At 37.4% G+C, this 16,024-nt stretch overlaps 1 protein-coding gene across 4 annotated transcripts in view; it reads right to left on the bottom strand.

Annotated features, from left to right (window-relative positions):
• Positions 1–15,029, bottom strand: part of Ddx58 (DExD/H-box helicase 58) — a 53,055-nt gene extending 38,026 nt beyond the window's left edge. For 2 of the 4 annotated variants that reach the window (XM_015492463.2, XM_015492464.2), the window contains exons 1-2: positions 14,777–15,029; positions 6,896–7,030 (exon numbers count right to left, since the gene is read on the bottom strand). In XM_015492463.2, coding sequence (XP_015347949.1) covers positions 6,896–7,030; positions 14,777–14,882 — 241 coding nt within the window. In that variant the 5' untranslated portion in view covers positions 14,883–15,029. Of the gene's footprint in view, positions 1–6,895; positions 7,031–9,282; positions 9,571–9,718; positions 9,822–14,776 lie in introns of all 4 variants that reach the window. The other 2 variants (XM_015492466.2, XM_015492467.2) reach the window with 2 other exon arrangements.
• Between the last annotated feature and the right edge of the window lie 995 nt (positions 15,030–16,024).

The raw sequence follows: 16,024 nt of genomic DNA, 5'->3' as shown, positions 1-16,024 counted from the left end.
GCGGGCAGTGGCTGGCGGGTCTGGACCTCTGCGCTGCGTGGCGGAGATTCACTCGTCTGGGGCAAACTGTCACCTCCAAAAATCCTACCAATTCCCGGCTGGTCTCTCTTTAGTGGAATTTTGCTAGGAGTTTCTCAGCAGGTCGAATCTAAGCGTATCAATGCGTCTCTCTGACCCCGTTATTGAGGAGGTACTGAAAGCGCTGCCTCCCCACTCGCCGCCATGTTGGATCCCCCCTTTTATGAGATTAACAAGAAATACTTTGATGTTAATATCCTACAATCACGTTTAAATGTAAAGTGACAGAACTCAAAAACACCTATAAATTACCTGTCATTAATGATTTTTCAAAAATAAAATAATATGCATCTTAGCTCCCCAATAAGGTTAGGATTTCCAACAATGTTTATTATCTTTTAGGAGAAAATAGTAAAGTAAGGACAAACATGAAGTTTTATATTTGGCCTTAGTATAAAATCTTCCAAAATGCTCCATGAATTCCACCTACAACTCCTGATTTAGCCTTTAAATAAATCAAATTCTCATGTCTATCTTCTCGGTAGAAAGCAGTAAAGAAGGCAAAAAGAAACATAAATCTTAATTCCTGCATCCCCAGCCCTTTTTGAGACAAACTTGCTTGGGGCTTTGCTGATTTGCTGAGGCTAGCCTTGAACTTGTGATACTCCTGCCTCAGCCTCCCAAGTTGGTGAGGACTACAGGCATGCAACACTGCATCCAGCTCCTTCTTTTTAAGAGTTGAATAATATTCCATGTATAAACATATCATTTTTTGTGTATGGGATCAAACTTAGGCCCTCAGCACATGTTAAGCAAAGTGCTCTACCACTGAGCTACATCCCTGACCCAATTCCACATTACGTTTATCTGTTCATCTGATGATGGACATTTGGTTTACTTCCATCTCTTACCTACTGTGAATAATGCTGCTATGAACATGGGTGTGCAAATATCTCTTTAAGACCCTACTTTCAATTCTTTCAGAAATATGCCAAAATTAGTATTGCTGGATCATATGATGATTCTAAGGTTTGAAAGGACTCTCCATACTGTTTTCCATAAGTTACACCATTTTACCATCCTACCAATAGTGCACAAGAGTTCATTTCTCCATATCTCACCAATATGGGTTACTATGAATTTCTGATAGAAGTTATCATAATGAGTGTGAGATGAAAATTCATTACAGTTTTAATTTTCATTTATGTAATGATTAGTGATGCTAAGCATCTTTTCATATGTTTGTTGAGCATTTGTATATCACATATGAAGAAACGGGAAGTCCTTGGACTAATTCTTAATCATGTTATTGGATTTTTTGTTGAGTTACAGTTCTTTATTTATTCTGGATATTAATCCCTTACCAGATGTTGACTAGTAAATATTTTCTCCAATTCATGGGTTCACTTTCCATTCTATTGATTGTGTCTTTTGATGCACAAAAGTTTTCAAGATTTGATATAGCCTCATTTATTTTTTCCTTTTGTTACATATGCTTTTCTATCACTTTTTAATATTGCTGAATCTATAAAATTAAAAAACTTAAGACACTGCTAGATAATTGTTGGTTCATTCTTAATTTTAAAAAACTATATATGCAATATTTAATTAAGTAGTCAGAAATTAAAACAATGCAATGCATATAGGTTGAAAATTTTATAATCGTCTTTCACTTGAAAATCTTGCTCTCTCCAACCTCACAGAGATAATCAACATTAACAGTTTAGTTTCCTTTCATATTTTTTCAATGAAGTTCCATGAAAAACCCATATATAATCTGGGTTCGTCCTTTTTTACAAAATGGAATTGCATGATGCACATTATTTCTGCCACTTGATTCCTTTATATAATATTATATCCTAATACAGTATTCCTGAATAGATGTCTTTCATCCTTTTGACTACTATGTATTATCCCATAGTAAAGATATAACATGTTAAAGGGATAGGTATTTACTCGTCTATTTTCTCCTTTTCTTATTTATCAAGTTGATATTGTATCCAAGAAATCATTGCCAAAGTCAGTGTTATGATGTTTTCCCCTTGTTTTTTTCTAAGAGTTTTATGCCTTTAACTAAGGTTGAATTAATTTTTGTATTCAGTGTGTGATAGTTAATTTTGTATGAACTTGTTTGGACTAAGGAATGACCGAATAGCTGGTAAAATATTTCTGGGTATGTCTGTGAAGGTGATTCCAGAATGTGAATCAGTGGACTGAGTAAATATTGTAAAATGTACACAGGCATCATTCAATCCATTGTCAAGGACACAAATAGAACAAAAAGCCAGAGGAAAGGCACATTCTCTCTTTTCTTGAGCTCAGACATCCATTTTCTCATCCTGAGACAAGAGTGTTCCTAGTTCTTTGATCTTACAACTTTAGAACTCACACCAGCAGCCCTTTGGTACTTAGGTTTTCAGACTCAGACTGAATTATACTACTGACTTTCCTGGTTCTCCAGCTTGCAGACAGCAGATCATGGGACTTTTCAGTCTCTACAATTGTAGACTGTAGATTGTAGATACGTAGATTGTAGATACGTAGATTCACATGCATATAAATAACACCTGTGTATACAGATACATCCCTTTATACAGACATACACACACACACTATAACATACTGATTCTGTTTTTCTGGAGAGCACTAACATATGTATAAGTATCCAACTTCATTCTTTTCCATATGAGTATCAAGTTTTCCAACGCCATATGTGAAAGAGACTATGCTTCCTCCATTGAGTAGTATTGGTACCTTTGTTAAAGAACATTTGACCATTATACTCCGTAGAGTTTATTTCTGGGATATTGGTGTATTTGTCTCCATAACCAGTTCCACACTGTTTTGATTGCTATAGCTTTGTAATATGTTTCAAAAATCAGGAAGTGCAAGTCTTATGCGTTTGTTTTTCTTTTTTCACAATTTTAACTATTTGAGGATGTCTTGAGATTCCATGAACTTTAGAATAAATTTTCCTATTTCTGCAAAAAAATGCCATTAGAATTCTGAAAGGGTTGCATTGAATCAGTAGATTACTTTGGATAGTAGCAATACCCTAAAATTAAGACCATCTTCTAATTCATGAACATGGGTTGTCTTTCAATTTATTTCTATCTTCTTTCATTTTTTTCAGCAATATTTTGTAGTTTTCAGGGTATGAGTCTTTCACCTACTTGGTTAGGTTTATTCCTAAGCATTTTATTATTTTTGGTGCTATTATAAATGGAATTATTTTCTTATAACTTTTTAGGTTGTTATATAATATATGGATAAGCAACTGATTTGGGTTTTTGATATTGTATCCTGAAACTTCTCTGAATTTATCAGTTTTAACAGTTCTTTTAAAATTGTTACAGTTTTCTACATAAACCATCTCATCTGTAAACAAAGATATTTTATTTCTTCCTGTCCAATTTTACTTTTGTTTCTTTTCTTGCCTATTTGTTCTTATATTTTTATTGCTAAACCTCATTTTATTTTAAAGTAGAATTTAGAAGTTCCATTTTTACTTATAAATTAATAAGGGGTTTTAGTAACTCATAATAACCTAGATTAGGTATATCCCCAAAATGGAGAAACAGTGGTTTCTCTGAAGAGGGTTATATAAGAGGTAGTGGGGAAGGTAAACAGAAGGAGACTCACTTTACCCTTCTGTACCATTTAAATTGTTCGGAATAAATAGGCATATATTACAGTAACAAATTTAGAGAAATTTTAAGGCAAGGTTAGGAAATGAAAGAAAATAAGTCAACAACTTTTAATCCTATAAACAAAAGCAGAAAAGTTTCAGTTCGCAATATTGAAAGCAAGATTTAAACAATTTCACCTAAATTTTTTTGAAAAATAAAACCACATCACTTTTCATAAAAGAACTGCAATTATACTGATTATATATATGTGTGTCTCTTGAGGAATTCTAATACCTAAGGAAGGACAGTGTGTGTTTTGCTTTTAACATTGTGCTAATTTAACATATTGGTGTTACAATATGAGGACACAGGTAATAGAAGACACCTCATCATCAGAATTTGTTTTCCTGTAGTAATGACAAGTTTTCTTTAATTTTCCAGGTTTTAAATCATTCTACTACAATGCAAATAATAATTGTATAACAACTATATTTTGATTAGTGCCTCTTTGTATGCATTGTGCTAGGTTCTTCATATATGTATCTCTTACTCATTGTTTACAACACAAAAAGAAAATTATCCTTTGGTTTCTTTGACAAATGAGTAAACTGGAGAATCAGAAAGGCAAGTAACTTGGCTAAAATCCCTTAAATAGTTAAGTGGCTTATTTGGTGTTGAAACTCAATGCCTACTCTCACAGTCTAATATCTCAGTGCAACAAATTACCCCAAGAGAAAGCCATCAGTAGACCTACGTTCTAACTCTAGCAAAAATGCCAATTATCTGTGTGATCCTGAGCAAACCTTCTCTCAAGGCCTTAGTTTCCTCATGTACAGGAGGGAGGTTGGATCACATGATTTCCAAGATGTCTTTCATATCTCTGGGTAAGACTGACTTTATAGGTGTGGATAAGAAAGACTGAGGAACATATCAGAGCTCTAAAAATAGAAATTTAAAAGATATGCAACAGGGCTGGGGTTGTGGCTCAGCGGTAGAGGGCTCGCCTATCACATGCAAGGCCCTGGGTTTGATCCTCAGTACCACGTAACAATAAATAAAATAAAGGTATTGTGTCCAACTACAACTAAAAAATAAATACTTTTTAAAAAAGCTTTGCAATGTTTGATAACATAATAGAATATTTGTAACACATAAAAAACACAACAAAATGTACACATGTGAACCCACTACTTATATTAAGAACAAGAATGTCTTAACATTTGTGTATACCTTCTCTTCCCCAGCTTTCTATCCCCTCACCAAAGAAATCACTATTGTGTATTTGATATATCACTCCTGATTTGTTTGTTTGGGAATGGTCACATGACATATGTTTGCTTCCTTAAACAATGTATGGTTAGTTTAATTTGTTTGGGACTTCATACATATTATATCCTATGACATTTAAGCTTCTCTGACTTTTTTAAAAAATTAATATTATAATACATTTCTAAGATTTCTATAATAATACATTTCTAAGATTTCTCTGAGTTGTAATCTAGTGGTATGTTCACACATTTTTATTGTAGTTTAATGGACTACTGTGTGAACATTATAAAACTTGTTTTTCCATTCTTCTCTATGAGGATACTGGGGTTGTTTCCAGTTTTGTTTGCTTGCTTTTGTTATTATAATTATACTACAAACATTATGGTATGTGTACTCTAAAATGTATATTTTTCTAGGGCACAAACTAAAGAATAAAATTTGGAAAAAGGGATAAATGACGGTTGAATTCTACCAGACAATGTCAAATTGTTTTTCAAAATAGTTGTGTCTGCTTATGTATACAGCAATATTTAAGCAATATTTAATATTTTCCATTATTAAATGTCTTCTTCACACCTTCACACTGTTGGACTTAAGTTTGCTGTCGAGTAGTTAAAAAGTGCTGTCTCAGTGGGTTCCTATTTATAGTTTCCTAATTGCTAAATGAGCTAAGAATCTTTTCATTTATTTATTCACCTTTCATACACCCTGTTCTTTGAAATATCTGTCCACATCTTTTGGTCAGTGAGTGTTTTCTTCCTTTTCCTGATTGATTTTAAAATATTCTTTGGTAAGTATATATTTTACAATTATCCTCTCCCACCTTGTGACTTGCTTTTTTTTTTTTTTTTACTTTCTTTATAGTGACTTATGATAGTATTAAATTAAGAACAGTTTATCAAATTTACCAAGTTTTCTTTTATGGCTAATGCTTTAATATCTTATGAATAAATCCTGCCATGCCCCCATGTAATAAAACTATTCTGTTATTTTCTAAAATGGCTTAAAAAATGGCTGTTATATTTAAGTCTTTAAATTCTCTTGAATTCAAAGTAAGAAATACAAATTTATTTATATCCACGTGGATCTGAAAGTTAGGGTGTATTTGGTTTTTAACATTGTCTCAATTATAATGGTCGACTGCTATTTATTGAATAGTTCCCTGGTTTCCCAGTGATCCTCTGTTCCCAGGGGTCTTTAAAATATCAGATGTGTGGGTCTCTGTAAGAGACTCTGTAGTTTTGTTGTTGTTGTTTTTGAGATGGTGGTCTCACCATGTTGCCTAGGCTGGTCTCAAACTCATGGATTCAAGCAATCATTTTGAATAGCTGAAAATATGGGCGCATGCCACCATGTCCAGCATTTTTATAAATCTCAACACCCAGAAGGGAAAGGCCAATTTACCTAATTCTTATGCAAAGGTGTCTTGACTATTCTGAGATCATGATTCTTTCATATAGATCTTAAAATCAGTTTGTTAAGCCCATTGGAAAGGCATATAAGATTTTTATTAGAATTGCATTAAACATACAGATAAAAGTAAGGTGAACTGACATTATTATGGTACCAAGTCTTACTTTCCATGTGCAGGGATGTACCTCTCTACTTAGGATGTCTTTAATGTTTCTCACTAATATTGTATAATTTTCTCCATCTAGATTTTACAAATATTTTATTGGATTTATTCCCCAATACATCATCTTTTTATTACTATTATAAATGGCATTTCATTCCTGTTTGCTTCCACCAGGTAGAAATGCAACTAGTTTTGTATACTGATCTTACATCCAATGACCTTGCTAACCACTCTCATTAGTTACAATAATCTCTGTAGATTCCTTTGGATGTTTCAGATAGACAAGTGTGTTATGAGCCTGAAAACAGTATTTTGAATACCTCAAGATTATTAGCTCTTCACTTTTATAGCATTCTGACAAAACAAAGAAATAAGCTCTGATTTGTAAGGAGAATGAACTCACCTGCTTGGTTTAAGGCATCCAAAAAGCCACGGAACCAGCCTTCCTCCTGGAGTTCCAAAAGGAACTGTAGGAAAAGTGAGGCAGCCTCCATCGGGCCCCTGTTGTTTTTCTCAGCTTGAATATACTGCATCTTATCTACAAATAGAAACGAGAATACATCAAACTGCAGAACTACTAATTACTGGAAGAAAAGCCAGAAGAGGGCTGCCAGACTTTCCTGAATGGGGCAGGGGCTCAAACAAGTCACATCATGGGCAGGAACTTCAGGAAAGCAGATTCCCTGCCCAGGCTGACTATACCCCATCTGTACCAACTCACTCTTCCCATCTTCTATGGAAACTTCTTGTTTGGTGTGGAAGTCTGAAAACATTTGAAGAAAAGGGAGTTTCCTTAAGACGTTTGAAAAACTCCCCCATTACAACTCACAGCACTAGGTTAGATGGAAAAACAAAGGCTTTCTTTCTGTTCAAAAAGCTAAGGCAACTGCTGGAGTAAAGGAGTTCGAGTGCAGCACTGCTCAAGGACTTTAGTAACAGCTACGGTGGTCTCGGAAGCAGTTCAAAATGAACAGGGATACTCTCATGACCCTTCTAGGTTTTTGCTAAGAGGGTTGCAAATACAGCAGAAAAGAGAAAAGAAAAGGAACTAAAAAGAAACAGATCAGCTACCCACAAACAATCTCCCAGCCTGCTGGTGGTCATTCTAACTTTGCACACTTAACTCCATACCTAAGGATAGGACCAAATCATCACCTTCGTATGACCTCACATTTAATAAGTTTCCGTTTTTTTCTATAGTTGCTAAAAAACAGATTCCAAGGGACTAAGCTGGTGAACCACTATGTTCTTAGAGATTAGAAGAGGATCTGCCACATTATAGACACTCATTAAAGGCAAATTGAAAAAAACAGAGGAAAGAATGCCTTATATCCTTATGATATTAAGTGACCTGTCTTGGTAACCCAACAGCAAAATTAACTCTTTAAGTATAAAATTCAATGGTGTTTAAAAGTTATAAATCCATTACTACTATCTAATTTTAGTACATTTTCATCGCTATAAAAAATCCTTTAACTACTAACAGTCACTTTGCACTCCTCCTCCTGTTTCAGTCTTAGGCCATCACTAATCAACTGGTTCTCCATGGATTTGCCTATTCCAGACATTTCATGTAAGTGGAATCATGACATGCGGTCGCTGTGGCGTCTTTCACTTAGCATAATGTCTTCAAGATTCATCCATGTAGCATGTATCATTCACTACTTTATTGCCATGCTTATCCACACATCAGATAACAGGCATTTGACTGTAGCCACATTTTGGCTATTATGAATAGAGAGGCTATGAACACTCAGGCACAATTTTTAGTGTAGACATATAAATTCGTTTTTCTTAGGTATACATGGAAATGTGAGATTCTCAGGTCTTATGGTAACTCTATTTTTAACATTGTAGGGAACTGCAACTGTTTCCCACAAGCAATGTAGGAAGATTCCAATTTAAAAATATTCTTGTCAATGTTTCTTATTGTCTTTTTCATTTAGCCATTTGTATTATTTTCCTGTGGCTGCATAATAAATTTTCAGAAACCAGGAGCATAAGATGATCGAAATTTATTCTCTCTCAGTTCTAAATGTCATCAGTTTGAAATCAAGGTGTCAGCAGGGCTACATTTCCACCAAAGGCTCTAGGGGAGAATGCATTCCTTGCTCCTTCCAGATTCTGGTGGCCCATCACCACCAGAAGGCCCAACTTCTAGTGATCTCACTCCCTCCAATCTCTGCCTCTGTCTTCATATTGCCTTCTCCTCTCCCTGGCTTGTGGCCACATCACTCCACCATCTACCTCTTGTCTGCACATGGCATTTTGTCTCTGTGTCTTCATATGCTGACTTCTTATAGAAACACCAGTCATACGGGACTAAGGGCCCATCCCTTAATGCAGTACGACCTCATCCTAACTAGTTATAAAGACCTTATCGCTAAATAAGATCACATTCTGAGGCACTGGGAATTAGAACTTCAACATCTTTTTGAGCAACACAGTTCAACTCTTAATGGTGACCCGTCTCCGTCTAGAGGGAAGCTCCACCACCTGCACCCTGAGGAAACACAAGACCAATCGGAAGCCTCTCGCATGCCCTTCACCACGTCCCAGCTCCTGGCGCCTCTCCATGGCAGAGCGTGCGCAGTTCTCCAGCTCTCTGAACCTCAAAGACCCAGGTCAAAATCTGGTTCCAGAATGGCAGGGCCAAGGCAAAAAGCCTGCAGGAGGCAGAACTGGAAAAGCTGAAGATGGCAGCTAAACCTAGGCTGCCCCTCCCGGTTAGGTCTCCCTTTCCCCATCAACTCGCCCCTGCAAGCAGTGTCCCTATCCGGAGCCTCCTACCTTTTCCAAAGACCTTCTCTTCCCCTCCTGCCCATCCGACTCAAGGCCACGTCAGTGGGATACCGCGTAGAATCCAGGATGGATATTCGTTTAAAAGGATTCACCTCTCTCTCAAAGAAGGGGACCAACCCAGTCCTCCTACAACGAAATTTCAGGCACCGTCCAAAGTGTCTAGGCCCAAGGGCCCCAAGTCCTAGTTCGAATTTCTTCTTTAGATGGGAGGCACCACGTCCTGTTTACTCGGCGTCATATCCTAAATGTTCCCTTCTCCTTTCACGAAAATTGGCTCTGGCAGTTTCAATGTGTAAATAAATAAATAAATATATATACATATATATGATAAAATATAAGATTTTTATACAGTAAATGTAAAAATTCAAATTATTTTGAAAGGCAAAATTTATAAACATATGCAAACTTTATAAACATATATCACCTTAAAGAGACTGTAAGTCCATTTGTTGTGTTTTCCTAAAGGAGGAGACAGGTTATTTCCAAATTGGTGCAAATTTGGTGGTCTTGATATGCTGAGTTGACTTCTGCTTATAGAAATCAAATACTAGAATTAGGATGCATCCAGGAAGTAGATAACGGAAAGCTTCTGGCAAATAAATGAGGTATTATAACATATTTGCATTTTATATGCATAAGAAAAAGCTTGTGAGATGCTACCATATTTGACTCTATTTTCCTCCTTCTCCATATTGTTGGTTTTATCATTTATTTTTCATAAGCTTGAAAAAAAGGTGGTGAGAGTAATCCTGAGACCACCCAGGGCAAGGTCGAAAACAGAAATAAATACTTCCTAACTTCTCTCAGTGCTGTGCTATTTAACTCCATTTCGGGTCAGTCATCAGAGAGCAAAAAATTAAAGAGTATCAGAAGGCATTGATGATTACTATGAAATACCAGGTACATCAACTCACACATTGCAAAGATGGTTTTTTTTTGGGGGGGGGTACGAAAGTGTAGTAATTTTCTGCTTAAAAAAAACAAATATCTTACCTATATGCGAAATATTCTTGAACAATTAGTAGAACCAGGAAGGAAAAAAAAATCATGCTTTCTCTGTGTGTGTACCTATTGTATGTGCTAAACTTATTAGGAAAAGTTTCCACACTTTTTAACATGTTGGGGGCAGAGGGTAAAGCCATCCTTTAACTTGCTAAAAATGGTGTTGTCAAACAGCCCGTGTAGTTAGCGCGCAGGTGGTGTTTCACCTTGGTGTCCATCTCCCTTCCCCAGTACACTTTAATCCCTTTGAAAGGGTACATTGTACAATTTTATATATTTTATTGAAGAGTTATTCCTTATCTCTTATTCTGAATTAAATTAAATGTTTGGTTTATTGCAGTAAAAGAAAAAAAAATAGTGACCTATCTCATCACTTATCCCAGCTTCCCTGGGTCTACAACTCCACCCTTCCTTCCAGTCAGTTCATCCTATTCTTAATCTCAGGGCTTACAGCTGTGTTCTTGCTCACTGCTGCTCAGTCTTCCCTCAGACACTCCAGCAGCCATTACTGACACACTGGGTATCAGCAGAGGTCCAGATTTATCCCAGGCCCAGCAGAGGCCTTTCCAGGTAAATTGTACTGTTTACTTGTACTTTGCTAAAGACCGTTCCTGCGGCTAGCTGGCCCCAATATCTAACAGAATGTAATTCTCACAATTGAAGTTCACCAACAGAATCTAAAGCCTTCAAAGGAGCAGGGGAATAGGGAGGGAATACAGCACAGAATATATTAATGATAAAATAGGACGTAGAAAAAGAGAGGAAAGCAAAAAACTTATGGATAAATATGTGCATAATAAAACACAGAGACATGAATAGAGAAGATATAACCAAAAATTTTTTAAGCCAGAACCTCATAAACATGAGGCACATATTCTACAACTGAGCTATACTTCTAGCCCAGTACACCAACTTTTTAACTACATTAGCTTGTAGGGAGGGCATTGAAAGACCTCTACTATACCTTTTCCATTCAAAAATTTTAAAAAAGTATTTAACATAGTATTTTTCTTTTTTAATTAATTTATTTATTTTAATTAGGTATATATATTACAGTAGAATGCATTTTGATTCATTGTACACAATTACAGCACAACTTTTCATTTCTATGGTTGTACACGATGTAGCATTGCACCATCTGTGCAGTCATACATGTACCTAAGGTAATGATGACCATCTCATTCCACCATCTTTCCTGCTCCCGTGCACCCTCCCCAACCCTCCCTCTCCTTGCCCAATCAAAGTTGCTCCATTTTTCCCATGCCTCCCCACTCCCCCTTATGGATCAGCATCCACTTTTTTGTTTAAAAAAATGTTCTGATGTTGCATTTACTTTTGTAGTCAGATTTACAGTTATTCAAAATGAACTCCACCTGCTGGGCTTCATCATTCATCACCAATTCTTGAACTCTAAGATCTCCCTTTATTGAGTTATTACTAATTTTTTCAGTTCTTAATCGTTTGCAATGGGTGATTTTCATAAGAAATGTATATGAGATCCCACCTATACAAGATTTTCTTGCATACACAACCTAAAAACCTGCCTGGATATAAAATTTGGGAGACTTTTATTCTCAAAATTCTGCAGTTTTATTGTATAGTTTCATGAGAGTTATAGAGAAGCAAGAGACCAACTTAAACTGGTTCCCTTGTAAGAGACCCAAGTTACCCTACTGGATTTTTCCCAAATGTTTATATTATTTCTTCATCTCAGAATTATAAAAATCCTACCAGTATTTATTGAGACTTGACTCCTCCTCAATAAACTCATTTACTACACACTGCTTCTTTCTTAGAAAAAAATTCCTTCAATTTTTTTCCATTTATTTTTACCCTTTTTTGTTCTCTTTTTATTGGAATCACAATGTACAAAAATTGTAGGGTCTGGATCTGTGTGAACATGCTACAAAGCACTGCTTCCATTGTAATTTTTAAGTACAATCATGTTTTCAAAAGAACTGCCTACATTTAATTTCTTCCCTTAGCTATTTATTTCTAGTCTTCTTCTGCTGCTGCTTTTTTTTTTTTTTTTTGTAGCTGTGGATGAAGAGAATTCCTTTATTTTGTTTATTTTTATTGGTGCTAAGGATGGAATCCAGTGCCTCACCCAGACTAGGCAAGCGCTCTGCTACTGAGCTATAGCCCCAGCCCCTCCTTAGTCTAAACAATTAGTTCACCTTCAACCCATCAGCATTCCACAGAAACCATTGCCATCGGAGGCCACAGATGGCTATAATGCCAAAGTCAAAGACAAGATCAAGTCTATAACACTGCCATGTCCACATATGTGGATGTTCTTTCCCAGTTCTGTCTTCCTTTGTTTATTCATAAAGGATGGGCTTTCTCAGGATTCTGTCCCAGGTTCTTTTCTCTCACTATCCGAAAGGCAATTTTACCTATTCTTCACTGTTTCAGTAAAATCTCTAAACAAATGACTCCCCAAGCCTAGATGTTTTGTTTTGTTTTTTTCCCCTGAACTGCAGACCTATGCTGTTCACCATCTGATGAATCTCTCTTCTTGGATGAACCAGAGCACACAACCTCAGCATGTCCAACTCTGAACCCTTCATCTTCTACTGCAAACCTGTCCCTCCTCCAAAATTACCTATCTCACCACCATTCATTCACTCAGAGGTCTAAGCTAGAGACCCGAAGCTCTCCTCCAGCCTGCTGTAGCCCTGACCTATTCACCACAAGAGTACTATTGATTATCCTTTCCAAGTGTCTCTTCAATCTATCCACTTCAAACATTCTTTACTTCTGTTCTCTCATCTGGCCTGTCTGCCTCCAGTTTGCCACTCCCTTATCTTGGATCTCTGCATCTGCTCTTGGCTCTCCTCCTACTCCTCCAATCCATTCCTCAAACTATAGCCAGTTATCTTTCTATACCGTAAATTCAATTAAGACTGTTGGCATTCCCCACTTCAGCCTGCCTCTCAAGCCTCAATTCTCTCAACCCCTACCTCCCTTCTCCACAACCTAAATCACGTGAATATTTTCTGGATTCCTAGCACACACTGGTTTATCTTTCACCTTGGACCTTTGCACATAATGAGCTCTACCTGCAACTGCTGGTCTCCTGACTCCAATTTAGACCTCAGTTCAAATGGCACATACCTGGAAAGTTTTGCCTGTCTTCTCCAGACAAGGTATACATCTTGGCTATGTGCTGCCACAGCACCCTATGGTTTTCCGTCAAAGAACTTACTGTGCTTTATTTTAATATTTAGTTAGAATGTATATGTGAAGACAGATAACTAATTTGTTAAGGCAGGGACCATTTCTACTATGCTCACCATTGATTGCTCAATATGATGCTTCCTATTAATTAATATGTTTAGTAAATTACTTCCAATCCTAACATAATACCTGACATGATTCGCTTATTCAGCGTTCATTGAGTCAATACATGAGCACACAAAACAATAGGATTCACACCACTTTGATAGTGTTCCATCCAAGCATTCCTAAAAGAGTTGTTTTCCATGTACTTATATTTTTCAGAGGCCCAAGCTACTCTGGTCACTGGAATACCATTTTATTACTTCTCTTTAGGCCAACCAGTAAATGGAGGTCCACTTTTGTTGGTAGTATTCCTTCACTTCTTTCTCCACAACTGTGGTTTGGTTTTGTAGAGCACATCAGGGCTGGAATAACCTGCCTTATTCTAATGCAATTTCAAAAATTCTCTCACATTGAGTTGCTTGGAGACTGAAAAGAAACTGCCAGATTCCCTCTCACCTGGATTCCTTCCAATCACCACCTCCCTTTCTCCTCTTGGGGGAAGCCTGAGCTCATTCATCTCCAATGAAAAGCCATTCACTACAACTTAGAAAGTGGCTACCTTCCATGATCAGGTGTCTCAAAATCTAGATGGAAGCGCCTGTACTTTAGCCTAAAGTATTCAGTATTGGTAAAGTCCTGCTCCTCTCAAGCTTCCTATCATTTGGAAGAATTAAGACTTGGCAGAGTTATCAACTTCCTTTGAACCTGGACAGCATTTTGTACCCTGCTGTTTTAATCATTTTCGTATATCTGTCCTCGTCCTTCCTGCCACCCTTATCTCAAAATCTCAGGTTATAAAATATACTAAAGAGGAGCCTGGATCTTATTTCTCAGTCTCTGATGCTAGTACAACACCGGGCACATAGTGGTCTAAATTATTAGCGGAAATAAATGAGACCGACCATTTCTTTCCCCAGCTTTGAACCTAAATACATTTGCACACACACCCCCCTCTCCCAACAAGTTATTCCACCTCGCAGCAACTCAAGTCCCCCGGCCCGGTCCCCGCGCTAGGCTTCCCACGGCTTTTCAGACTCTGATGTCCAGTATAAAACGCTGTGGGGATCTGGCCACTAACCCACTGCTCCTGGAAAGTTGTAAGGCGTTCCGCTGTCATATGTAAAGTTAGAAAGAAAGAAAGTTAGCCTATGGACTTCAGGTAAAAGGCAAGGGGGGTTCGTTGGAGACCACTCACCCTCCCTAAACCAGGGGGCCATGTAGCAGAGAATGTGAGTAGGATCCAGAATCTTCCTGACATAGTCTCGGAAGGTGAGCAGATTCTGTCGCTGCTCGGTCGTCATCCCGGCCTCGGCTCCCGCGCAGGGTCTGCCAGGCTGGGCGCCGGCTCCCTTTTAAAGCTGTAGGGGAGGAGGCCACCGCCAGGAGGGTAGGGATTTTCCCAGAAATGGATCCTAGCTGAGAGGCGGAGCGGCTGGGGAACTTAATTACAACTGAGAAAACGGAAACCGAAACTAGCGGCCGCTGGGGCTGGGGAGGCTCGGGACCTTCCCAGCTCTGCGCAGCTCAGTTTCGTTTTCTGCGGACCCGGGGGAGCTGGCCGACCCAGAGGCCCCCAAGAGCAGCCCTGGGGATTGCTTTTATGTTTATGTATCTTATTTTTTGGTTTCGCTTTTATAATGATAGCAGTTTTAGTTTCAGTAAAACGTGCACAACTTAAGTGTGCAATACGATGAGTTTTGGAAGACATGTACCGGTTTTACCTCTTCTCCCAGCTGGATCCCCTGGTAAACAGCATTGTTTTAACCTAGGAAATGGCCACCTGTTTACCAAAGTGACCATATCAGGTTGCATTCCCACTCGCACAAGAGAGCTGCAGTAGACACATATCCAGTACACGCATTGGTTTCTTTGTTAACTTCCTCACTGGTCCATGTGAAATCATTTATTATTGTGGTTATTAATGTAGTTTTGATTTTCCTTATAAGGATGCTGAACACATTTGCTTGTGCTTATGGGCCTTTCATGTAATTTCCTTTGTAAATCGTCTGTCCCTATCTTTTGCTTTGTTTTGGAGAGTTTTGTTGTTGTTGTTGTTGTTGTTGTTGTTGTGTTTCAATAGACTGACAGGAGTTACTTATTCTGGGTACAAAGTTGTCAAATAAAATGTATTCGAAGTATCTTCTCCCAGTCTGTGGCTTGCCATTTCATTTTCTTAAAGCTGTCTTTTGAAGAGCAAAAGTTTACATTGACAAAATCTAATTTATCAGCATTTTCTTCTGTCTACTGCTTTTTGTGAGCTTTAATTGCTCCTTAATAAATCTTTGCAAAAATAAATAAATAATCTTTGTCTGCCAGGAGGTCATTAAGATACTTTGTTTTTTCTTTTAGACTCCTTATATTTTTATCTTTTACGTCTATAATTATCTTGAATTAATTTTAGGGCAGTATGACATAGAGATCCAAGTTCACTCTTTCCATGCTT

Source organism: Marmota marmota, unplaced genomic scaffold (genome assembly GCF_001458135.2).
Source record: "Marmota marmota marmota unplaced genomic scaffold, marMar, whole genome shotgun sequence".
Taxonomy (NCBI): domain Eukaryota; kingdom Metazoa; phylum Chordata; class Mammalia; order Rodentia; family Sciuridae; genus Marmota; species Marmota marmota.
The sequence above is the reverse complement of the archived record's forward strand: the minus strand, read 5'-3'. Positions and strand labels throughout refer to the sequence as shown.